The following is a 26,291-nucleotide window of genomic DNA, read 5'->3' as shown; positions in this document are numbered from 1 at the left end:
TGATTGACCGCATAACAATGCTGCTGGTAGGGTTATCAACCTGGAAAGGAGGGAGCCCAACTACCCTCGGAGTCCGAGATAATACAGAGTCCACGCTAGGAAGGGTAGAATAAGGTTGGTGCTGAGAGTGAGTGATTATCCCCAAGACCTGTCTTAAGCAATGTCCCACAAAAATGCTCCATACGGAGGGGACGGAAGAGTCTCTTGGGGCTCAGTACAGCAGTCATGCTAAGGCGAGAACTCCACTCTGTCTCGAAAGGGTTAAAAGTGATTGGTGAATAGAGTGAAGGAACAAATTGGCTCACTCTGTCATTCTAGTGTTAATAAATAATAAAAGCTAAATTTTACTTGCCAGTGTTGTGTAGAATATGCAGACTAGACAGACAATAGGGGTGATTAAATGGATGTTGACCCCAGACACTGTGCAGAAAAAATATAATATGAGTGACAGATTTGAGAACATTGGAAAATACACCCATAAGAATACAGATATAAGATTTTGTCATGTAAATTTTAAATATCTCAAGATAATATTCAAAGGCTTTGCATTTTTATTTGTAATTACCGTAAAGAAGATTATAAAATTTCAGTCAAAGAGTTAAAATGTAAAGATGACTAAGATTTATTTACCTTGATTGATTGCCAGTGCAGGAACGTAAATCACTACTGGAATGTACAAAAGCTGTGAATGAAAAAAATATCAACAGTGCTTTTGAGGGAAAAATGTCATGCTGATAATTTATTATTGCCCAAAAGTTTCTTAAAATTATTTCTTTAAAACTTTTTCAATTTTGGTCTGGTATCTAGTATCCAGAGAAAATTTTAAAGACTGATTGAGCTCATTTTATTGTCACCATAAATAACACCATAGAGTAAGTATACACTTATGTGTTTTTATTCTCTGGTGCTTAAAGGTTATCACTTTATTCTCATAGAGAGTAATAAAAATGACTTACATACGTGACAACAAACAGGAATGACCCAAGAACTTGCACTTTGCGATCAAAACGAATTCCTAAGTACTGAAAAAAAAAAGAAAATTGTTAAAAGAAAAATACATGAATCTTGAATTCATTCTAAATGTAGGCACTTTTAAGGTCAATAAAAATTAAAGTGAACGAAATCTTCCCATACCACCCCTGAATCAGCCATAAGAGCTGTGTAAGTATGAGCAAATGCTATTTCTTAAAATTCTTTATGCTATGATTTTATTTGCTGTTCATTCTTGTACTTTTGCTTTTTTATACATTGATAACATATGCTGAAGTTTCCTTGTGCATATAGGTGGATAAAAAAGTTGAGGAACTGTCTCAAAATAAAGCACAAAAAATCTGAGGCGTTCATCAGGTCGACCCTCTACCCTCAGTCTGCGATCTTTAATGAGGGGGGGGGGTAATGTTTTGGGGTTATTTGGCCGAGTGTTACACTCTTTGCACATTACACAGTTTTGAACCTGCATGAAAAAACTGCATGGGGCTTTTTCTTTAGTCCACTGAAGAAGTCTACGAGACCTCTCACATTGTACAGTTAAAACACGGGCATTTTTAGCCGCATCGCAGCTGTCCAGTGCCACATGGCTACCGTATTGTCTTTCTACTTAGTGATCCATGTAAACCAATGCACACTTTCACACTAGACGGTTTTAGCTGTGCACGATTTAAAACTGTGCGGTTTTTTCCCGCACGGGTGAAAACGTGTAATAAGCAAGGGGCATTAGGCTATTCAGGGCAGAATCACTGTCAATTTTTCATATCATTTGGTCGCTAACAACAAGGTATAAATTGACTGCTTAGAGTGCTTGGGTAACCTTAGGCAACCTAGATGTAGCGTGATGTTGCAGTGTAGGGGAACAAGTAGCAGGACATTTATGTCCTATACCTTTTCATTATGAATGGACAAAAATTCATGCTCTGCCCATTTTTTGTCATGAATATAACTAACATGCGGGTAGCCAGGAATTTTGTTCAGGGGGAGAAATTTTTTTAAAAAGAGGGTTGTAAGTAGAGGGTTTTAAACTAATTTTAATCCTTTTCGTTATCCAAAAAACTTCATTTTCCAAAGAAATATTTGCAAATTCATCATTTTCAAATATTTTGTTTTCTTTTATGAAGCAAAGTAAATGCATTTTTATATTTCAGGGGGGGGGGGGGGAGATTCCAGACCTCCCTACAACTTCCCCTAGCTACGTTTTTTGCATGTGGTAACTTCATAATTTCTAGTGAATAAAGAATCACTGAATATTTTTGGAAATTGAAATAATAAAATGTGGTAGGAAGGAAAAAGGATTACTTTATATTTTGATACTAACTCAACAAGTATAAAAAATCTAGAAATATGTAGTGTTCATGTATTGAAGTCACTCTCATGTGATCAATGGTTTTGTTTTGCAGAAAATCTGATGGCCATGCATAATTTTTAACAAATGTAAAGAATGTAACATTAGCATTTGGCTTTTCTGTTGACAATAAGAGCCATAGCAATCAATTAACCATAGTGGACCAGTAAGAATGACCACATTGTTTTCCATTATTTATTTAGGTTAAATTTCCCAGCAGATCCAAATTTCTTGAAGATATGTGGCAAGTAATTTCACAGGATATTGCTCAGCAATGCCCAGCAAATCTAAGCTTACTATGTAGAACTCCAATTTTATTTGAACTTCTTCAAATTGCATCATATGTCAATAATGTGGTTGTGGCTCCCCTGTGCGAGTCTCCAGCAGACGATTTAAGGGCTCCCGGACAGAGGGACGAGGAGCGCCACGTAAGGGAAGCAAGAAAGTACCGTAAGTTCCACGGCGAGAGGACTGGCGAGATGGACATTACACGCGTGCCGCCTGAGTGTTAATGTAACATATATAGGCTGTGTTACAGTGTATTGTAAACATATTTTTTTGGAGTAAATAAACTCTCGTTACATTAATCGGTGTTCGGAGTCTGATTACATCGTAATCGCCCGTAGTTCGGGTCTTAGTGGTGGTCTTATGGTGGAGTCTATAGGTCTCGGAGATGATTATAGACCCTATCGGGTAGCTTTCTTGTCTAATTTTTCCAACAAATGTTGTGTCAGTAATGAATTACTATGTAGTCAGGTAATAGATCGAAAGATAAATTGATAGAATATTTTCTTTCTATAAACAGATTATTGCTCCTTTTAAACTGGTATTCACTTTGCTTTTCCCATACAGTCACTTTAATTTTGTAAGCTCATGACATCCCTCACATCAATTGGAAAGCCTCAGATGCAATGTTTCTTTTAGAGCTTTCTTTGTGGTATATTAGATCTTCAATGTATGGGACATTCTTGCTTATGATTTGGTGAATTTCACTGTTATTTCATGATTTTACTCAGAGGATATATGTACTTGTTTTGGAACCCGAACTATGATGATATATATTTATGAATTTTTAAGTTTATGTAAGTACTTGGGAGTTTCATGTAGGAAGCTACGGTAGAACTGAGAGCAGTCCCTCCAACACTGTTACGAATTGAAATATTTAAAGAAATTTTGAAATAGTCTTACCTCATAGGATGTGTTTAGGTGAAGTTCATAAAAAACTGGGATGAAGAATATGGCTGAAAACAGGCCTGCAATCACTGTTGCAAAGCACAGAGCTGAGAACTGGGTGCCATAAGTATAAACCTCACTGGGTACTCCCAGGAGGGTGATTCCTGAAACATAACTATGAGCACATGTAACCCATGTGGATGGGAATGTTGGAGGCCTTACCATATTCCATTATCAGCTGCACATATTAATATTTACATAATGCCATAGATTATTGTTACATATTGCATACATATTTGTCTTTTCCACAATCATTTTTACTTTGAATACCAACTTTAAATCATTACCAAACAGAGGTCTATCATACGATTTTACATCTCTCATGAAATTATTCAACAAATGTGGAATTTTTGTTAGCCTGGTAAAAATTCAGATTGGACACATGAGAGTATTAATGCATTACAAATATTATTAAAATATTTATCGCAAATGTGAATGAGGTAAAAAAGATTTTTCATTTGAGCGATTATTAATAGTTTACAAAAATATTTCCAATCTTTTATGTGAGCTGTAAATTTATAAAACACAATATCATGTCTTAAATATTTTATCTAATCCTCACTAATATGTACTTAGAAACTGGCGGGTATTGAGTTGCGATCAAAGCATCATCCTTGTAGCAGCTCATAATTCATATGCAGTGGAAATAATAAGTGCACCAATCATCATCATCCAGTGGCGTAGCCAGGAATTCCGTTTGTGGGGGGGGAGGCAAAAACCAGGGGGGAAATTTTTTGTAAAACAGGGTACTAATTAAAGGGTTTCAAACTAATTTTAACACTTTTCACAATCGAAAAAACTTCATTTGTTATAAAAAATTAATTTTTTTAAAATTCATGATTTTTCAATATTTTGCTTTCTTTTATGAAGGAAAATGATTGTGTTTTTATATTTTAGGGGGGGGGGGGTCCGGACCCCCCTACCCCCCTGAGGCTAATGCTTTCCTGGGTACCTTGGGAACATCATTACTCCTCTGTTCGGAGCTCTTTAAAGGAGTAGAATCACAAGGATATATTCAACTCAGTTGGATGCTGATCCTTTCCCCAATGCATTAGCCTAGATCCTAGACTCCATCAGCCTAGCCAATATCCTTCATCAGGGGTCTCCAAACTATGGCCCAAAGGCCACATCTTGCCCAACACATAATTTCATCCGGCCAAACAAGCAGATCCCTTACTTGTGTGTGAACATACTTGGGTGAACATAGATTTCACACACTTCATTTTGGAAAATGTAACTATCGAGCCAATTTGTCTGATGGTCATATGAAACAAGTTCTTACAATAGGGTAGTTCCCTTCATCAATGAAAATGAAAGGCATTGACTGCGATTTGTTACCCACCATTAGTGTATTAGTAATATACAAAGTACATATTTGGTTTTAGAAGTCCCAGTTTAGATGAGTGTTAGTGGTCAATTTTAACCTACTTTGAAAATGAGCAGATTGGTGGTCATGTGATGCCATTCCACGTGACGTCACAGGGACCTAGTTTCTACAGGAGAGGATAGGAGTTATACATCATCTGAGGTTACCAATGCATGCATGAGGCACAGAGCTCAGGGAAACATCTCTTAATAATCACCTATTAAAATTCCCTAAGGTCGGAAAGTTTCCTTCGTTTGGTAGGGTAATAATAATCCTTATTAAGCCAAGCGCTACCTGCTAACAGGGTACTCTGCTACCTCCATGCTCGGCTTGCATCGTAGCCGCACTTATAGCCTCGCACCAAGGTGGCCTCACACAGTGGCAACCGGAACCAGAATGATGTCACATGGGCTTTTCCCAGCAATCATACTTAGCCGTCGTGTTTTCGCGTGCTTGAGAAATTTCACTCTCCATTTAATTGCAAAAAATAGATATTGTCATTTAAAAATCTAAAAGCATGAAATAAATACTCCAGGAGTATTTATATTTCGATTTAGGCAATAAAAAATAGGACACCACCCTATTGGGTCATCTAATCTGGAATCTGATTTTTTTTAAATTTTGAAGTCAAAATGACAGTATCATTTGTCACACAACTTTGGTTGTCTAAAACTAAATGCACGAGTTTAGTTTAACCCTTGGGCTGTGGGAGTTTCAGATTTTTAGCTCCCAGCCAGTGCAGGAGTAATCCCCTGCCACAAGGTCTGAGTTAAGCCCCTTATCAATACTTATGGTGAGGGAAAGTGCCCAAGTGCAAGATATACCTTCAGGTAGCAATAAAAATTTTCGGCTAATGCCGTAGTTAGCATGCAAATATATAAAAACTTTCTTCCACTCTAAGGATTAATCTGATTTTTTCCAACTAGATTTTTTAAAAATTGTAGGTGTTTTTACTCCAGGAAATTAATTACTAGTGCTGATATTTTTGACTTTTATTTTCCTACGGCCTGTATGAATCAGGGAAATATTTAATGCAGCCCTTACATTGAAATGTCTGGAGACCCCTGTTCTTGATTTACCAGTGTCCTTAATGACTTTAAGGATCAAAACTCTAATGATATCACCTACTCCTGAAATGTGGGTGGCTACTTTCATGTTTAATTAGGTAGTGGCTGAATGATGGAGATTTTTCTTTTATCATAACTTATATATCTATTCCATTTACTAAATTATTTTAATGTAGGGGAAGGTGGTGTACCTTGGGCATAGTGTACCTAGGAGCACTAGGAACTACCGGCAATTGCTTCGACCTAGGGGCTTTAAAGTAAGCTATTACGTGAAAGATGCGCTAGAGAGTAGCAAAGGTCGATTTGAGTTCATTTGGGTTATATGTATTTGCAAATGAGAGCCTATTTTGAAGTTTTTGATGCTGAAAAGTAAATATTTTTAGTTGCATATCAAAGTGTTTTACCAAAATTCTATTACACCAGCAGTGGTTATTGCAGCACAGGTGAAATTGACATATAATGGTGAGTAGTATTAGCTACTTATTTGGTATTTTAGATGCAATATTAACCTGAAAAATCAGCCGGAATTCAAAATGGCTACCTCTTGTACCAAGGAACACAAGCGCATGCTACACCTAGGAACATGTTTTCATAAGAGATATCTGTTAAATATGCAATCAAATACATTATCAGTGGATTTAAGACTCCTGGAATTTTCCCTCTGGATCGTGGTGTATTCACAGACGAATTTATGCCGCCTAATGTCATTTAGTAAATGGGAAATTAATTACTAGAGCTGATATTTTTAACTTTTATTTTCCTATGGCCTGCATAAATCAGGGAAATATTTAATGCGGTAGGCCCCTTCAACGGAAGATATTCATTCTTGTTCTTGTTCATGAAAGGAGTTACATTTTAAAATTGGGTTTTAACCAACTATATTAATTCTCATTATGTAACATTTTAATTTACTTTCAAATTTAATGAACATAATACAAATTGATTTCATTTTTCACAAGTTTTGTTGCTGTTCCCTCCAATCTAACTTGTGTTCCTGGGTACAATGGGTAGTGTTCCGAGGTACATGAACATGATGTGCCTAGGAACAATGCAAACACTTTCAGAAGTTCTAATTAGATCCATTGATAGTAAAGGTACCTGCTTGTATTAAACTTAAAATTTATGTGACGTCATCCTGATGGGTTAAATTGCTGCTAATAGACTGAATCTTCAGTAAATATATGTATTGTGATTTATATAAAAACGTTGAAAAAGTGTTTTGTGGTACAACACTCTCCCCTATTCCAATTTTTGGTCTAATTGAAAGACCTTCATATTTATGGCTTGATTAACCATTTTTTGGATTAGTTATCTATCACTTTGGTAGACTGTCCACTCAATCACTCCTCTGAGTACTCTTTTCAACCCTCCTGTTTGCTATCTTTCGCATGATTTTCCTCCTCAAAATAGTACGTATGTGCAAACTGCTCTTCAAGCTGTAGAGAAATGGTGCAATAAATGGCAGTTGTGTGTGAATCCTGGAAAATCCGCTGCGATGTCTTTCTCGCTGAAGAAGAGCACTATCACCTCCACTTATACTTTAAATAATCGACCCATTCCCTCCGTCATTTCCCACGCCTATTAAGGCATCACTTTTGACCAAAAATTAACCTTTTACGAACATATAAAAACCATTGTTAACAAGGCTATGGCAGTGGTTGGGACCCTATATCATCTGAGCGAGATATCCAAACCGAGTACCTTAAAATCAGTCTTCGGTGGATGTGTGCAACCCATCCTTGAATATTGCTCTCCCATTTGGTCAACTGCTTCTCCCACCACACTAAAATTAATCAACCGTCCACTCAATTTCTTCTTAGCAATAGTTCGACATCGCATACCTCACCTCAAATTCTCTTCACGTGCCAAAATACTTCATTCACTTGGATTATTACACCCCAACCACCGCAGATTGACATTAGACATCAAATTTCTTTACCGCATCTTAAATGGGTCCTTCAGATCCAGTGACCTCCTAACATTCTTTTCACTACGCATTCCTGCTCACAAAACCCGCAATACTGAAGCTCGAGCTTCAGTATTGCGGGTTATATCTACACCAGCCCAATTTCCGTCTGGCAATATCTCATAGATCCCTCTTTTTCCGCCTACCTTCTATTTTCAATTCAATCTCCAATACTTCTTCCTCTCTTGACATCTTTGCCTCCCGCACCAATTTTAATAACCAAGTGAAAAGTCTATCTTTTTGACACCGACCTTTTGTATGTATTGTATATGTTGAAAATGGTTGTTATTTATGATATTATTTTTATACATGTTTATTAACTACATTTACATAATTTATTTTGTTTATAAACCCAATTTAAAGGCCTTAGTGCTGTTTTTGGTGTGATATAAATAAATAAATGTCATTCAGTTGCTGATCTAGGGTTGGACCAAGGGAGGGCTGGGTGAGGGGAATTCCTCCCTGTCAAAGACTTCGGAAATTTTGGAAATTTTGGATTTTTCAGGCTCAAAAACGGCTATTTTAGGCTAATTATTTGACAAAAAATACTCAAATATGCCCTACGTTTAAAACTAATTGGTAATTCAATTTGTAGTGGTAGGTAAATTTACTGGAAAATATAACTAAATATTTTTGTGCAAAGTAGTAACCTCCAAAAATTTTTATTCTATTTGGAGTGTGTTTCAGTGAGTGGGGGGCATAGACCCCTTTACCCAGCCCCATAGATCCACCTCTGATGTCAACAGATCAGGAGCACAAGCATCAGAAAGAATAGTACAGAAGCGAAAGAAATATTCCTCAGAAAATGATTAAGTATTGATCTGTATTGACCATCTGTTTGACTCTCCCATCTAATAATGTGAATACGTAATATTCAAAGCCGTTCTACATGCAGAGAATTTAGAGTATAGAAGTATATTACACACATTTTATATAGTATTTGTGATTTTATATGTATGATGTGGTATTATAGAGAACTGAGTCCTCATAAGTTGTCACCTTTAGCTTGTTGCCCTCAATTTGAGCGCAGTAGACACAGTAACCCTTGAAAAATACTCACCTTGCTGTCAGGGACATAGCAACAGGAGCGAGACTCATATTCCTCCCACCCATGAGATACTCTGATATTGTGTTTTGCTTCTTCTTGGCGAAGAATGCAAAGTAAATACCAATCATAGCAGAGAGCACCAGCATGGCTCCAAATAGACTGTAGTCCAGAGCAGAGAAGTAGTGTCGGGTAGCTGAGTCTCTCCACCCGTTTGAGTCACCATCTTCTATCTTATCCTCTACTTCAATATAGGCATTGTGTAATACAGGCAACTCTTCTTCCATGCTGCCCTGTGTGGGAAAATCTGGCAAATACTGAAAAAAAGTCATGAAAACAGTTTTTTCAGATGCATGGTATTCAGGTGATTAATTTTTGTCAATCCACTTGGCTCTAACCACTAGGCTACCATCATCTCTCAATCAAAATACTTGTGGAGTTTCTTTTACAATGACTCTAAAAAATCATTAAAATGTGGCAACATAAAATATCCTTACTAACCTTTCGAAGAAAAATTTTAAATTCGGTTCTACATTAAATGTTATTCTAAGATTAGCCACGGGGTAGAGTTAACACGCTAAATATTCACTAAGTGACAGCTAAAATAAAAGCTATCCTTCCCCTCATCAAATGAATACAATTCTTTATATTCAAAAGAGTTGGTAACACCATTGAGTAAATATATACGTACTCTATGGTAGTACCTAAGTTAATACCGAAACTTTTTTCAACAGGTTTTAACACTTTTGTGCAGTTCTCAAGGGAATTTATGTGACACCTGTTGAGTATGGCACTTTAGAGTTGAAAAAAAGTTAGGGGAAATAAAAAAAAATGGAATGACTTTAAAAAAATAATATAAATGGATGAAATGGTTGAAAGAAAAAATATTTCATTCAAAACTATAGGTATACAAACATTATAACGTCGTGACGACACAGAAAGTAAACGCCGTGTAGCATGGAAATTATCCAAGCAACAAAGTAGTGTTTTCGTCTCCGGCCAGTCTATTCTCTGAGCGTCAACAGCCTCATTTCGCTTCCTGGCAGCTCTTAGGAAAACAAGATACGTGCATCTTATCAATCGAGCGAGCTTAGCGGCCTAGGGATGTTGGCTGTGAAGGGGAAGAATACGTAGGGTGTAGTCTATTTATCCCCGGCCGAACGTTCACCCGGTAGCTGGAAGACGTCGCGACGGTGTTTGTCCCGATGGCGACAAAGCCGCCGACTGTGCGACAGTCTTGAATGCAGGCAGGGGCGGTTAAGGATGCCCTATCCACTACATCCACCATCTCTCGGAGAGGTCGTGGTTGGTTCCCGGAAAGACGTCATAATTTCGGATTGAGCTATCCACTTAGGGATCCATTAATTACGCGAGGTGATTTTGGCGATTTTCGGATCCACCCTCCCTCTAATATCAGGTGAGATCGTTCAAAAATGCGTATTTTCAGTTTAAATACGTTAATCTATGCTTCATTGCGTTGGGTTAAAAAAATACAACTTGTTTAATTATTTTTTAATAGAGAAACATGTTTAGCCCCATTGAACCCAGTTTTTGCAATTTTACGCTGTTTCTTGCGGAAAAAAATTACGTCATTCTTGCCAGGACACTATGTGAGATTCGGAGAGAATGGGCACATCCCCTCACGTAATTAATGGATGCATCCTAAGGTCTATCCGAGTTTTTCTCGTCTCGGAGACTCGTCCGAGAGCGGCCGAAATGACGAAGGGTCTCGGAAAATGACTTTCCGTTTCTCGGAATCGGAAAGTGATGTGTCAGCTGGAGTCCTATCCAGTAACTACATCTCCTCGTTTCCGAGATTTCGGAATAGAACTTTCCGCTTCCGTCTCCGATTCCGTTTTCGTCACTCGGAACAGCTTTAATACTATCCACTATGCCAAATGTAATGAATTGCGTTAATGCCTATAGGGATTAACGCTTTCAACGAGATATTGCTTGAGCGGATAGGGCTCCTGATAAGTAATGGAAAGTTTTTACCGCGAAAGTGGTGCTGCCGAAGCTGGTAAGGAAAGTCACGAGTAACTTGCAATACTGGCACGGTATGTGCACTAAAATTATTGGAAACGAATGGTATGTTCGGAGTGAGGAATTAATTAAAGTTAGAGGCGAAACCAGTTGAAAGTTGAAGAGCGTGAAAAAAGTCGGCTGGTCGGAAATGCTCGAGGGCCACGAGTGTAGGGGGTTTCCCACTACTCTCGCATACTAAAACGCTTAGGCGGATTTATTGAGGGGGGGCACGGAGGCCCCCACAGATGCTTAAAAATTAGACAAGTTTTTTTGATACGATCCCTGTTATCATTGCGCTCGCTTTGCTTAGCGTAATGAGTAATAGAGTTAAATGCAGAGGCCATAGGCGGATCCAGGGGGGGGGGCACGGGGGCACGTGCCCCCCCCCCCCCAGACCCTTAAAAATATGCTAGATTTTTAATACGGTCCCATTATCATTTCGTTCGTTTTGTATAACGAGGTATCCTTGTGCCCCCCCTGAACAAAATCATGGATACGGCTTGCTTGTGCCCCTCCCAGAAAGAAATCCTGGATCCGCCCCTGGCAGAGGCTACTTGAAAAGCTTTTCTTTCGCACGTAAATTCAGGCATCAAAAGCTTTTTATCCCCGGTACAATAAAAAAAGAAGGGAGCGAACCGAGATGGTATGACGCGAAAGTCAGAAAATCAGCATGTCATGCAAAGATGTAAATAATCCAAACTGATTTGTCCACTATTGATCGCGAGTAATTAATAAAAAATATGAGCTGTAACAAGAAAATATAAAATGAAACTGTCATTATTATCATCTATGTAACTTAAGTTTTGTAATTTTCATATGAATAACTTTTATATTAAAATAAAAAGTATACTTCGCACAGTAATTGTGTTATGTTGTTCTTAATTCCAAATATAAGAAGACCGTTCGCCTGTCAGACCCCCTCCAGAAAAATCCAGGATCCGCCCATGGTGAAACGCATACGAAAGATCTGTTACAAAGACTCGGATTACTCTAAACAAAGTCTTTTTGCAATTATGAAATTCTGCGTTTTCATTACTTGCTTTATTTACAGAATATGCGGTGTAAAAAGAGTACAAAAATAACATAATTAAAGACGTCTTAAGATCCATATTGCGGAACCTTTCATTTTTATGCTTTTTTGAATGGTTATTTGAATTGGTTATTTTAGATGTTTATTTTTTGATCTCATAGCAGTTACTAGGAGCAAATTTACTAAATAGATAATAGAACCATTTTAATCCATTTTAACCAATAGAATCTTTTTAGCTGTGGAATTAACACTTCTAAAAGTATTTTTTATGTTATTTTTTAAATTAACTTTCATCTAGTTTTTAAATAAATGAACTCGAAAATGCACCATGCTCGTGCGAATGCATGTACAGAACATATAACCAGTCATAATTTAGTGCATGCATTCGTACATATTCCGTTCCGGCCCACAAAATTCGTTCATGCAAACAGACATTAACTCGTACGTGTTAATGCAAGGTTCTTACAGTCTAAGAACCTTGGTGTTAATGTACACTATCGTGTAAACAGGCCTTAAGAGTGTCAAAATCCTTATCCGGGTATGCAATTTCCTAAAAACCTGTCTTGGGAGGAACCTCTCATCCCCCGGTATGGAGGGCCCCATCATGATCCCCTGCCGAGGGCCCCCTATCACCCCGGACCGCCCCTGAATGCAGGCGACCTTTAACGCTGCTAAAGAAACTGGACGCTCAAACCCTGGACGATATCCAAGTCTTTTAACATTCATGTGTGTGCTTTTGGCATCTCTCCCCAGTTTCACACCCACTATCCTCTACTCCCTCCCAGTGCTTTGTTTTGTTCCTCGTTTTTGGCTTTCCCGGGTAAACACTTTATGGTCGAATGGGTCGAGTGATCGAATGGGAACGAAACATTTTATGCAAACCAATAGCCACGGGTGGATCCAGGATAATTTTCTGCCACAGGAAAGGGGGCATAAGGGTTTGACAGACAAACGGTCTTCTCATATTTGAGATTAAAAACAACAAGATACAACAATTACCGTACGAAATATTCTATTTATTGTAATGTGAAAGTTATTAGTACGAAATTAAGTGAATGAAAACATGACTGAATGGGTGGAGCTAAGTAGAGGGGTTAGGCAAGGATGTTGTCTGTCACCAACTCTGTTCAATATGTATGTTGAAGACATGATAAGTGAGATGTTAGATGAAAGAGAAGAAGGAAAAAGTTTGGTTGAGTAAAAATAAGATGCATTAGATTTGCTGATGATATGGTGGTTTTAGCCGAGGACACAGAGTCACTGTAGATATTGATAACAGGGTTGGAGGAATGGAGCTGCGCGATTCGTCAAAAACTTCTGCGGGCGTACAGACAGCGTTACCCAGATGTTAAGCGAATCAGGCTGGCAGCCGCTAGAATCTCGGAGCCTGCGCGCTAAGCTTAGATTCCAATTGAGAATAGATATCATTTTGAGCGACACTGAGAGCATCATATGAGAGCCCCACCACATTTCCAGGTTTGGCAGAAGCGATACATTAAGAGTTGTAATTTGCCGAACGGATAGATATGGGAATTCGTTTTTCCTCCGAACCATAAAGGACCTTAATAAATGCTATTCGTAATTTTATTTGAGCATTTGCATATTATATGTAAATAGCTGTATATTAACAACCCGTGCCACACACCTTTTTAGGCGGCTTGCGAGGTTGTGTGTAGATATTTTATATTTAAAGTAAAAGTATAATAAAAATGATAGTACTAGCAGGTGAATAGGAACTATTAGGATGCCTCGATTCGGCGGGCGGTTAATAGCCGAACACTGAAAATTTTCCTCATTTATAAGTTTTTATCCGCTGACGCGAATTTTATTCTGGAATTTCAATTACGATCGCTGCTGCTTTCTTCTTTGCGTTTTTTCGAACGTTTTTCTCATCGCCCAAGTACGATCCAAAAGAATGCCTGCTTATTTTCTATGGCCGATTGCAATTTATAATGAATATTTAGCGCGCTCTCGCGATGATATGACGGTATCATTAACCGTAACTAGGCCGTATCTCAATAAAATCAAATATCCATTATTAACATTGAATTTAATGATTGAGGCTCTGTAATACAAAAACCGAAACGAACGTAATGATAGCAGTAATTAAAAAAATTAGTCTATTTCTTAAGCGTTACGTAACCCCGTGCCCCCTCTAAATTTGCGCTAGTTAGCTTTTGGTTATGTTGAAGGCTCTTAGCACTGTCTGCCATTGGGAAGCAGACCTGTACCCCGAACTATTTATTTTGATATACGCACAGTGTATTGTTACATAGTACATCCGAACAAAGATCGTCGACATCCCCCTAATCTATTATTTCACCTAACGTGACTGAAATAAGAATTTTTCAAGACATTTTTAGAAAAAAGAAGTTTGTTACCAATTGGTGATGTTTTTTTTTGTCTACACCATTTTTTACTATATGTTCTTCTAAAAGGATGGCTGATATTTGTTCATTAGTAATTGTTACATTTTTTCTTTAAGCCATCGTTTAAGCATTTATTAAAACCGTCAGCGTGATTATTACAATGCGATAAGCGAGTTTTTGTGGATAATTATTTCCCGCAATCTGGAGGGGATAGAGAAAATTGATGGTTGCTACAATATATAAATGAAAGCCTAGGAAAGATGTTTTAAGAATACTTACTTAAAGACAAAAAAATACATTTTGAGTGAAGATCAACCCCTTTCTGTAATTATAACTCCTATTATAAACAGAATGAGCATAAAAATATTTCTACGTGTGTTTTTATTAAATAAAATTGTTCCCGTTTAATTTTTATAAGGATACATGGTGAAACTTGATGTGCTCTGAGAATAGATTATGAATAGACTATGAATCCTCGTGTTAATCAGTTTATGAGTTAAATATATTGTATACATAATTATGTATAATTATATTATAATAATTATAAATAATTATATATAATACACTCACTGAACTAAATTTTCGGTGGTATACATCCACCTTCCTTAGAGTTAGGTAGGTGACTCAATGTATGTATATATTAATATTATATAAGTTATATGCTTGTTACGTCAAATAAGTGCGAATCGCTGGATGCTTATTAAAGGGTTGATCGATGCGTAGAAATATGTTTTGCTGTTAATGAAGCTGTCAAGGTTCTGAGATTAAAGAGACATGAGCGTATTTTTTTATATTTTGTTTGGATGTCACCCAGGGTCGTTAGTCGCCATTTGTCGCTGCAAATAGCCGAGTCTTTCTTCGAAGTGAGAGTTTTCTTGCCGACAATTGAGTGTCTCATTTATCTGTCCGTTCAAACCGCTTGCCAAGAGCAGAGGCATCCGCAACACCGTGGAATTGACTGTATGACGTCATCAATGGCTTCAGCTATTCAAGGTTTATGGGTTGCCGGACGTGATACGAATAAGTGAGTGGCGCTTGATTGTCAAACTTCTCTCCCTGAAAGTCATGGTGACACATATATTAACTCTGTTTTTTAAATTTGAAGGTTGCTTTAAAATTTTTTTTTCGTTTTATATATAATTGCTGGCCTGATAACATATCAACGGTTGAATTTTCGTAAATAAATGTGTTATTTTTGGTTTTCTCGTGTCCGAAAACCTAAGAATTGACATCTTAGTCAATGAAATTCAGACTTTTTTCTATCTCAATTTTTTTTACATTTAAACCCCATAAGACAAATTCAAATTTTTTGTTTGGACCCACATTGTGGGGTCAAAAGATCAAAATTATAAAATTTTGCTTGCTCTCAACAAAACTTGGGACCTTTCCTCATAAGTATGCCAATTTTCATGAGTATTTCTCGATATGAACCAAAATTAGAGGTCAAAAACGACACACGACCTGTAGGTCTGTCCACATATAATCACATATATATAATTTTTGATAACTTCAAAGGATTGATAAACACCAATCACATCCAATGGCTTACCACGGCACTTTCATCATGTTAAATTTCATTCAGCAATGTGAAATTTGTCCTCTACCCTACCACAATCTATGTTACGTGATCTACGAGTTTTTTTCTTCAGAAAATAACAGGAACTAAATTTTTAAATTTCTCGCGAGTTTGAGGGTTCTTATCGTCTATTTTTTATTATGTTGGCATGCATGCCCCTAAAGTATGATTAAATTTTCAGCTGTATTTATTTTTTTTTACTTTGCCTGTGGCATCCGCTAAAGGCCGTTTTACACGGGGCACGTACTTGCACAATCTGTAGTGTGTACGAAGGCGCAGTCAACATTGCGTCGTGTAAAGCGGTGAATTGCGTGAACACATGCGAGAATGCTAATTTCGTTCATGAATTCGCGCAATTCCACACCATTTTAGAAATCTATGCAGTTCTAACCTGCGCAATTCCGTACCCCGTCTAAAACGGCCTTAAGATTAGATTTGTTTTTATGGTCTCGTTTTACGCTTTTACTCTGAGCTTGCACCGGGCTTCCGCCACCGGAAATATGACGCACGCCATTGTTAGGTTTAACGCCACCTATAGCCTATTGGGGAAATGTGCAGATATGGTGTTCTTTTAAAAGATGTATCGAAGGTATGAAGGAAGGGGATTGCATAGATGAGGCCCAATTCCATCCCGCAGAAGGTTCATTTCTGATGCCACTTCGGTCGCATTTTAATCGGCGATTGTCGGCTCTCACTTAATTGCTGGTCCGTGAATGTTTGGTCAAAAACAATACTATTGTAACCTTGCCCCAGCCTGCATTTTCACCAGACATAGCTCCGTGTGACTTTTTCAAATTTCTGAAAATAAAGATCGGGGGATCGCCGAAAGACTGTGGAACATAACAACTCCAGCCAAGGGCGTACCCAGGATCATAATTAGGGGAGGGGGTCAAGCCATGGTCAGTGGGGGGGGGTAGGGGCAAGCCAAGTTGTGACATTTTAGCATGGAAAAGGATAATGAAACCAACATTTTAAGAAAATTATAACGGCGCTTTTATGAGATTATTTCCTTGAAAAAAATTTTAGGTACATATCTTATACTAATAAATATCATTTTTCGTGGGTTTAAATTTTATTAAATAACTTCATTAATAAACTATATGTAAAACAAATTTAAATTTAAAGTTTGTTGAATACTTTCGTTTCAATTCAGTACTGATTTTGCTTAAAGACTTAAGCGAATTTTGCATCTGGGGGGGGGGGGGGGGGCAACTGCCCCCCTCTGCCCCTCGCTGGGTACGCCCATGACTGCAGCGTTGGCATTTACGTAGGTTCTGCGCTCACCATTCTGCATGACGACCTGAAAATGTACTGCAACAAAAAAGTCTGGGAAAGTCTGCGCGCGTGCTGTTACTCCAAGGCAACGCACCCGCACATAGATTTAACGTTACGCAAGAGTTTCTTCGTAAAAACAACTTTGTAGTGCTTTCTCATGCTCCCTCTCACTCTCCTGACATGGCTCTTAGTGACTTTTGGCTATTTTCAATAATGAAAGACACTATCCGTATCTGCACATTCACCAGCCGTGCTGATATTGCTTCAGTGATTTTCCAGTGGTCAAAAACAGATCCTGAAGAAGCCTTCGCAGCGGCCCTGGAATTATGGCGTCGATGTTGTGAAACCTGTGTACGTCTGCAGAGAGATTACGTCGACAAGTAACACCAGTTTCATAGTTTTCGGATGAGTAATTAGGTAGGAAAAATCGGAGTCATCATAAGTTAAATACACCTCGTATTTACTCTGATTGTGAGCTGCCAGCGGGCTTCCATTCCAGGCGGTGTCCGCCATTGTTAGGCTAAACATTCTCTAGAGCCATTAAAATTAATTAGTGGTATTAATTAATTAGTCATCATCACAACAATCAACAATCCTAGGATTGGTTTGACGCAGCTCTCCACTCAGTTCTCCTATCAGCTAATCTTTTCACACCTACGTATTTCTTCTCTTTCACATCTCTCTTTACTTGTTCCATATATTTTGTCCGGGGTCTTCCTTTTCCATTCTTGCCTTCCACTTGTCCTTCGACGATTGTCTTCATCAGGCCATCATGTCTCAAGATGTGGCCTATAAGGTTGTTCCGTCTTCTTATTAAGGTTTTCATGAGGCTTCTCTTTTCTCCTACCCTTCTTAGGACTTCCTCGTTACTAACTCGGTCGATCCATTTGATTTTCATCATTCTTCTGTAGCACCACATTTCAAAGGCCTCTATCCTTGCTTTCTCCGCTGCGGTCATTGTCCATGCCTCACTTCCGTATAGGAGCATACTCCAGATGTAGGTAAAATAATAAAATAAATTAATATAAGTAATAATTAATATATATAATAGTGGTCCATAGTGGTCCATTAATTAAGTGCAGTGATTTTGTTGATTTTTGGATCCCGTTAGTGAGATTTGACTCGACCCTTTCCCTCTAATATTACGTGAGATTGTACAAAATGCCTATTTTTAGTATAAATACGTTAATCTATGCTTCATTGCGTTGTTTTTATAAAAAAAACAATTTGTAAAAATTATTTCTATTTAAGATTAATTAAGACTAGTATTTTAGTTTACTAAGGTCGTAGTCTACAGTTCAGCCGGCGATAGTTGTCCGATGACAGTTCAAAAGGAGGGGCGAAGAACCCCGCGTCAGCTTGGTTTGCAGCCAATCGCTGTCCCCCAAACGCACCTCATACCCTCGTCTAGTCATGCAACGTTGCCACATGGATATGAAGCAATGAAACAAGCCTGAGCTACCAAATCAAGCCCTTTCTTCGAATCGCCAAAACAAGGGATTCTTCCTTTGGGTCCTCACGCTCGTCGTCCCTTCTGGCTCCTTTCTGAAGGGAACCCTTTTGTTTACATGTGAGGTGGGCGTTTCCCTTTCTTACCTGGCAACCTTGCCCCCTACCCCTTGTGCCTGTCATCCGACAACTCTCGGCGGCCGGACTGGAGAACTGTATAGGCCGTTTTACACGGCACACGGAATTGCGCAGGTTAGAGCTGCATTAATTTCTAAAATGGCGTGGAATTGCGCGGATGCATGAACGAAATTAGAACAGGGGCTATTTTGCCGTCTCGCATCCACCCATTCTCGCATGTGTTCTAGCAATTCACCGCTTTACACGACGCAATTTTGATTGCGCCTTCCCACGTACGTCAGACTGCGCAATTCCGTGTACCGTGTAAAACGGCCTTATTAGATCGCAGTGTAGAATTTAGTCATATTTCAATAGAGAAACACGTTTTGCTTAATTCAACCCAGTTATCTAGCAATTTTACGCTGTATCTAGGGAAAAAAATTATGTGATATCTGCCTGGACCCTCAATCTCCCGCACGCGAAATTGGGTGAGAAGCGGTTTTACCCGCTCTGCCCCCAAAAACGCCTCACGTAATTAATGGATACCCCCTTATGGCGAAATGGGCAGAGAAGATTTATTGAGCGTATGAAGATTGTCGGGCTTTCAAGATGAACTGAGATTTTTCCAGCGGCGTAGCCAGGGGGGAGGTCCGAGGGGTCTGGGGGGTCCGGACCCACCCGAAAAATAAAAACGTAATTACTTTGCTTCAGAAAATATAACAAAATATTGAAAAATCATGAATTTACAAAATATTTTTTTGAAAAATGAAGTTTTTTCGATTATGCAGTATCAAATTTAGTTTTAAACCCGCTAATTAGTGCCATGTTTTTAAAATTCCCTCACCCCTGGTTTTGGACCCTCCCCCCCCCCGAACAAAGTTCCTGGCTACCCCACTGATATTTTCCCTAGCTTGTAAGAGCATAACTACAAACATTTGTAGCGTGACAATTATGGGAAGTTGTAAGGAACTAGCAGGTCACCCGGCGTTCCTCGGGAAGTATGGTACCCAGAGAAGTGGGAAACATGGAAATTGGGATTCATGGTCACAGGGCAGGATGTTTAGGTAAAGTAACAAAGCAGGTATGATTATAGTAAACATATGTAAAAGCAAACAATGCAAAAACTTATTTCCGTATAACGCGCACGCTTCAGCTTATACCCTGCTCCAAAACATTGATCGCTTTATGTATCCGTACGTGTGCAGGTCAAAAACGTCGTGTGAACCCATCATCATCATCATCATTAGTCACCAATCCTAATATTGGTTGGACGCAGCTCTCCATTCCTCTCTCCTATCCGCTAACCGTTTTAGAGCGACGTATTTCTTCTCTTTTACATCCTTTATAACATGTCCTTTGCAGATGCGCAGCTAGGAATTAAGGCTGGGGAGTGTTTAGGTGCAACTAATAACGGGGTGTGTGGGGGTATGGAATACTCACCAGGATAAGCGGTAGGTGCGAGATTAATAAATTGCGGAATTTTAAATATAAATGGTTCAAAATGGTGAGTTTTACGGCTTTCTGAGGGATATTTTATTAATCCTTACACTATTCTATTAGTAATATCAATCCAATTGAGTAAAATGGATTAAACTTAAAAATTTCTCTGAGCTCTGGGGGGGGGGGATTTTATCCCCCAAAACCCCCCCCTCGCTGCGCCACTGGTCCTACGTAACTCGTTCGGGGCCGTCCTTTGCCATTCTTCCCTACCACCTATCCTTCAATGATTGTCTTCATCAGGCCATTAGGCTTCAGAATGTGGACAATTAAGTTGACCCGTCTTCTGCTTAACGGTTTTAGGAGGCTTCTCTTTTCTCCCACTCTTCTTAGCACTTCCTCGTTACTTAACATGGTCAATCCATACCCCAATGAAAAGGTTCGCACCAAGAGGATTTATACTCAAGTGTAGGATCCTTTGAATTATGCTTTCCCATTGAGCGTGTCAGTATGTGTGCTTACCAGTCAGGATTTCCAACCGCGGAAGTTGTATGACGTGCCGTAACAAACGATAATGAGAAAACGACGCGAAGGAGGCGTCGGACACAACCAGAAGTAGCATTAAAGGCTTTGGGAGCATGAGATGCACCTACATACTAACTTTGGTTGCAGTCTGTGCGGCAGCAAGAAAATGCATAGCGGACAGACAAACAGACAGCCTCTTTTATTTACCTCTGTATTATTTTACCTCTGTATAAACCATTAATTAGTGGCTAGAGGTCAATTAGTGGAATATACGGGTATTAGGACAATACCATTGACTTGGGCACCCTTTAAAACCCATGGATCGACACCTTGGTTGGTATGCTATTCTTTTTGCCACCTTTATGACCTTAACTGTGACCTTACTGGGTCAACGGTTGAATTTTCGTAAATAAATGTGTTATTTTCGGTTTTTTCGTGTCCGAAAACCTAAGAATTGACATCTTAGTCAATGAAATTCAGACTTTTTTCTATCTCGATTTTTTTAACATTTAAACCCTTTAAGGCAAATTCAAATTTTTGGTCTGGACCCACATTGTGAGGTCAAAAGATCAAAATTATAAAATTTTGCTTGACCTCAACAAAACTTAGGACCTTTCGTCATAAGTATGCCATTTTTCATGATTATTGCTCGATACGAAGTTACTAAAATTAGAGGACAAAAATAACACACGACCTGTAGGTCTGTCCATAGATATTTATTGCATATGTACTGTCCATTTATTTTTATATTAAATTAGAAAATTGAAGATGGTCTTCACACGTCTCGACGCCTGTGCTTCAAAGATGTCCGTCATTAGTGATGTCCCAATCAATGGTGGCTTGCGGTGAATCCATTTGGTAGTTATCATGAGAGAACCTAGAAGATTCTGCCTCTGTGAATGAGTGCCATTCCTACTGAAATAAATCTCGAATGATTCAAACTCGTGCCTCTTCGCGTGGTCTAAGTGAGAACAGCGAACCCTATGCAAGAGAAGCCATTACGGAATTTTCCACAGATTGACTCTTGGTAATTAAATGGCGGGAGATGAAAGAAGAGAGTGCCTATTAAAGTATTCTCATCCGGAATATGAAACATCTAATTTATATTGGCGCTGAGCTCGGAAAGTTACGGCTAAACGTTGAATATTTATTAACACTCTGACTTGAGTCTTTGCCCCAGACAGCGTATGCATTATTCAAGTCGTAGCTTTATCATTCTATCATCTCGAAATTTGATAAATCGTTTGGCATCGGATGGCAATTTTCTATTCAATCGCAATTGCACCAAGAAAAAATCTCTGTCTTTTAAAAATATGTTAAAAGGTACAAAGAGTAAAACGAGCATATTTGGAGTGAAAGTAGACACCAATAGTGACACTAGCAGTGCCAACGTGCCTGTTCCACAACCAGGCTGACTATGCTGCGATAGCGTTCGTTAGCTTGTCGCCTATTTAGCCCGGTTAAAATAGACAGTGACGCTTGCATAAATTCTCAACAAGCTGAAAATTTACAGGAAAGTTAGGAATACCACCCTAATGAAAGTCCCCAACTATCCCCTATGTGCAAAAAAATTATTCAAGGCTAAAGGTCACAGAAACTTTTTTCTCCAAGATTTACCATTTCTGAGAAAGAGCCGTTCGAAAGTTAGCTAAAGCCTGAATCACGTGATCATTTTACCCGTAATTTCCGAGTGATCACTAGAGTGATCATTCGCAATAGAGTAGTTTCCTTCATCAAAGAAAACGAAATGCATTGATTGCTATTCGTTACCCACCATCAGGGTTTTCATAATATACAAAGTATTTGGTTTTAGAAATCCCAGTTTAGATGAATGGCAATGGTCAATTTTAACCTCATTTGAAAAAGGCCAGATTGGCGCCCATGCGATGCCACTCCACGTGACGTCACAGGGACCTAGTTTCTACACGAGAGGATAGGAGTTTTACATCGTCTGAGATTACTAATGCATGCATGAGTCACAGGGCTCAGGAAAACATACCTTAATAATCATCTATTAAAACTATCTAAGGTCGGAAAGTTTCCTTCGTTTGATAAGGTAGTAATAATCCATATTTAAGCCAAGTGTTGCCTGCTAGCAAGGTACTCTGCTACCTGCTAGCAGCCTGCGTCATATCAGCGATCAAGCCTCGCCTCAAGGTCACCTCACAGGGCGGCAGCGGGAACCAGAAATACGTCACACGGACTTTACCCATCATTCCTACTTAGCCGTCGCGTTTTCGCACGCTTGAAAATTTTCACTTTTCGTTTAATCGCGGAAAATAGATATCGTCATTCGAAAATGTGTACTCCAGCGTGAAATGCGTACTCCAGGAGTAATAATCTTTCGATTTAGGCAATAAAAAAATAATAGGAAACCACCCTATTGATCGTCGCCCGCAATCGTTTTTGGCGATCACTCTAATGATGAGGAATCCCATAACTTTTTTCACCACTCGTCTCGTCGTTTTCTCCGTCGCTGAAACCGTCACTGAAACACAATATCAGCCAATCAGAACTCATTCCCGTGTGAAGCGATTGCAGCGCAACGTTTGAAAATCGTGGGAACGACATAGGTAAACATAAACACGCTATACTTATATTTTCGTGATGCGGGTCCCATGACAGGAGCTGTGATATCGGAAAGGATGCGAAAGGCGACGGCGGGAGGGACCTTGTGATTCAGAAAAATGATCACTCGAGCGATCACTTTTCCGGTCGCGAAAAGCGATCGCTCGAGTCATCACTAAGAGGGACGAAACAAATGATCGTGTGATTCAGGCTTTAGAGAGGGATGGAAAAAGAGATGGGATTGCCATCCCTCGAGCCATCGCGGAAAATGATCACGTCAAGCGGTCATTGGAGCCATCATTGGAGCGATCGCTGGAGCTGTCCCTCGGAAGGGATGTAAATAAATGATCGTGCGATTCAGCCTTTGATATACAGGGTGAGCATAAAGTATTACCTTGAATGTCGAAGCGGTATTCCAGTTCCCGCCAGGTGTTTTTTTAACATGGGTTCTGCCACAGTACTCACAGCAGCTTGTATCCTAGCCGTCAGTTCGTCGACGTCAGAAACTGGAGTGGTGAAAATTCTTTCCTTGATATAGATATTTAAATTTCAATTATTATATCAAACGGTTATTCTGTAAGGTCTAAAGCTGGGCTCACCCTGCTACATAGGAAGGAAAGACCATAAATTTAAAATTCAATTGAAAAAACAGAAAACAGACATTTTGAAAAAATCCTTCCTACATAGAGGAATTAAGGAGTGGAATGACCTACCTGAAGTGATTTTTAAGATCTTCCCTTCAAATGCCAAAATTTTTAGGAAGAAGTGTGAAGCACTTACCTACTGATTTAGTACATAATGGTTCAAAAAGAGAGTTTGAAGTTGGGCCAATGCTTATTTTTCAGTTGTATTATATTAGAATTAATGTATTTAAGGGATTGTTTTAAATTGTTTTATTGGGATAATGTTAAATTCTTAGTTGTAAGAGATTAGAATTAGGGTGTTATTTTTATCATGGATATATATTCTGGTTCTGTTTCTCTGTATTATGTGCTTCCTGATTTTATGTTACCACCCGACATTATGGTCGACTTGTAACAATTTATGTAATAATAATAATAATAATAAAGTTCGGCGATCATAATAACCCTTAGGCCGCACACAAAGTTTGTGCAGTGTGTGTTGAAGATTTGAGGCAATGGTTTCAACGTAAAAAGCGGTCCTTACGTTTTGGAATACCGATGGTTTGGAGGGAGCCCAAAAATCATAGCGATGACTGCTATTTTTGTTCTCGCAACGTGCGAAGTTTCAATTTGAGTGACAAAAAGGATATTTCTTATCCTAACATTCAATCAGCCATTCGCCCTATTCCTCATGGACCTGCATGGACTTATGAGCTTAAAGAGAAATGGAAGTGTACTAGAAGTGTAGTTTATAACATGGTTTATAATAATTTTTTATAATCAGGGCAAGATTTTATGCTCAACCTGTATACATTTATTGTTACATTTTCCTAATAGCCGGTCTTAATCCTTAAATGCATGAATTTCTGAACCCGTGCCAAAAAGTTTTTCCTTCATGCAATATATCCATAAATGCTTCAATTACTACATTCTTATAACTGTTTCTGCCATTTTTCAATGTTTAAGGAAATATTATAATAGTATCACATATGATACATTTTGGTTGTACACAAATTTTACATTAAATGAATATGTATCACATATTTGGCAATTTTCCACAAGAGATTTTTTCATTTCATATACTGATTGAAAACTATTCGTAGGCGCCCGAACCTTTCCTAATTACACATATAGATATCACTCGGGTAAATCCTCGAACTCATTTGCCATGCGGAGAGCTGACTTCCTTCTACATAATGAGAAGCTGATCACCTTTGGCACCTGCTGACTGTTTCGAGAACCAAAAAGTATTACGACGGGGTATATCGTATCTCATACATCTCGTTAGAGAGGAAGAATCGTGCCTTCAGAAATAACCGGCAATTAGTGTACTGTATCATATATGATACAAATTTCAGTGAAGAGTCAATGAGCTGCGAAACCTGAATACATGCGACCTCCTCAGAAAATCCTCAGAGAAAAAAATCATTCGCCTTTACCAGGATTCGAACCCGGATCCCCCGATTTCCGGTCGAGTGCTTTAGCCAGTTAGATAACACATCAAATGCTCAGCAGTCCATAACACCTTGTCCGGTTGTGTCCACAAAAATCCACAGGTAAGAATCAAGCCTCGGTAGCTTAACTGGTGAAGCACTCGCCCGGAAATCGGGGGATCCGGGTTCGTATCTTGGTTAAGGCGAATGATTTTTTTCTCTGTGGATATTTGGCACAATTAGTGCTTTGCGGGTGACTCCCGTAAAAGTTATCACTGTGTATAGTCCCGGTACACTTAAAATGCACCGATGAAGCGAGAGTGATGCGTCCTCTATACGTGGGTGGAAATACCTTTGTTTCCTTGAAGTCCCTTCAGCGGATGTCCGTCGCGGTGTGGATGCCAGCCAATTATATTATTCCCTCAGCCGAGAGAGGAGTGACTTGCCGCGTGAGCACGTGGACGGACTGAAGGGGATGATGGGTCCAGACTGATCCAGACGCCTCAGGAGGAGGCGAATTGTGGAATGCGTAGAAGGCGGTGCGCGAGGGAAACCCTTTATTTCTTACTGCTTGTTTTTCACGTTCCCCCCTCTGCCTCCCTCTTACAAGGGAGTTGTGTTGGTCCGCTCTTTATGTCGTAAAATCAAGGGGGCCACCTCCCTAGGTTGACAAGGGGAGTTTCCGAAATGCGTATCGCAGAATAGGGTAGCTTCCTTCATCAAAGAAAACGAAAGGCACTGATTACGAGTCGTTACCCACCATTAGCGTACTCATAATATATAAATTATTTGGGTTTAGGAATCTCAGTTTAGACGAATCATAATGGTCAATTTTAACCTAATTTGAAAAAG

At 39.0% G+C, this 26,291-nt stretch overlaps 1 protein-coding gene across 3 annotated transcripts in view; it reads right to left on the bottom strand.

The window, feature by feature from the left end:
* Window positions 1-25,967, bottom strand: part of LOC124164162 (sodium-coupled monocarboxylate transporter 2-like) — a 42,448-nt gene extending 16,481 nt beyond the window's left edge. For 2 of the 3 annotated variants that reach the window (XM_046541360.1, XM_046541362.1), the window contains exons 1-6: window positions 25,792-25,967; window positions 9,028-9,329; window positions 3,524-3,683; window positions 957-1,022; window positions 631-682; window positions 353-420 (exon numbers count right to left, since the gene is read on the bottom strand). In XM_046541360.1, coding sequence (XP_046397316.1) covers window positions 353-420; window positions 631-682; window positions 957-1,022; window positions 3,524-3,683; window positions 9,028-9,299 — 618 coding nt within the window. In that variant the 5' untranslated portion in view covers window positions 9,300-9,329; window positions 25,792-25,967. Of the gene's footprint in view, window positions 1-352; window positions 421-630; window positions 683-956; window positions 1,023-3,523; window positions 3,684-9,027; window positions 9,330-9,927; window positions 10,006-25,791 lie in introns of those variants that run through there. The other variant, XM_046541361.1, reaches the window with a different exon arrangement.
* Window positions 25,968-26,291: the final 324 nt, after the last annotated feature.

This window comes from Ischnura elegans, chromosome 8 (genome assembly GCF_921293095.1).
Source record: "Ischnura elegans chromosome 8, ioIscEleg1.1, whole genome shotgun sequence".
NCBI lineage: Eukaryota > Metazoa > Arthropoda > Insecta > Odonata > Coenagrionidae > Ischnura > Ischnura elegans.
The sequence above is the reverse complement of the archived record's forward strand: the minus strand, read 5'-3'. Positions and strand labels throughout refer to the sequence as shown.